Genomic DNA, 566 nt, shown 5'->3' with positions numbered 1-566 from the left:
TGCTGCTGCTGCTACTGCTGCTGCTGCTGCTGCTACTGCTGCTGCTGCTACTGCTGCTGCTGCTGCTGCTTACAATAAATTCGTCGTTACGATTCACATCTCTTCTTCTCTTCAGCTGCAGCAGAAACAGCAGCAGCAGCAACAACAGCAGCAGCAGCAGCGGCAACAGCAGCAGCAGCAGCAACAGCAGCAACAAGAACGAGAGCATGATGAGCAACAATAGCATCAACAGCAGCAGCAGCAGCAACAGCAGCAACTACAGCAGGAGCAGCAACGGCAGCAGCACTACCTGCAGTAGCAACATCAGCAGCAGCAGCAGCAGCAGCAACAACATCAGCAGCAGCAGCAACAACAACATCAGCAGCAGCAGCAGCAGCAACATCAGCAGCAGCAACATCAGCAGCAGCACCAGCAGCACCAGCAGCAACAGCAGCAACAGCAGCAGCAACATCAGCAGCAGCACCAGCAGCAACAGCAGCAACAGCAGCAGCAGCAACAGCAGCAGCAGCAGCAGCAGCAGCAAGAGCCCACCTTCTCATCAACAGAGTTGACGGAGTTGGATCGGG

General features: G+C 55.5%; 1 protein-coding gene across 1 annotated transcript; it reads left to right on the top strand.

Annotated features, from left to right (window-relative positions):
* Window positions 1-206: 206 nt before the first annotated feature.
* Window positions 207-551, top strand: EMH_0000800 (uncharacterized protein; the record flags this gene model as incomplete). Its single annotated transcript, XM_038022304.1, has 1 exon — window positions 207-551. One exon carries the CDS (start codon window positions 207-209, stop codon window positions 549-551), a length of 345 nt encoding a protein of 114 aa, XP_037878158.1.
* Between the last annotated feature and the right edge of the window lie 15 nt (window positions 552-566).

Source organism: Eimeria mitis, genomic scaffold (assembly GCF_000499745.2).
Source record: "Eimeria mitis Houghton genomic scaffold, Emh_scaff15045, whole genome shotgun sequence".
NCBI lineage: Eukaryota > Apicomplexa > Conoidasida > Eucoccidiorida > Eimeriidae > Eimeria > Eimeria mitis.
Note: the sequence above shows the minus strand (reverse complement) of the source record. Positions and strands in the feature narration are given on the sequence as shown.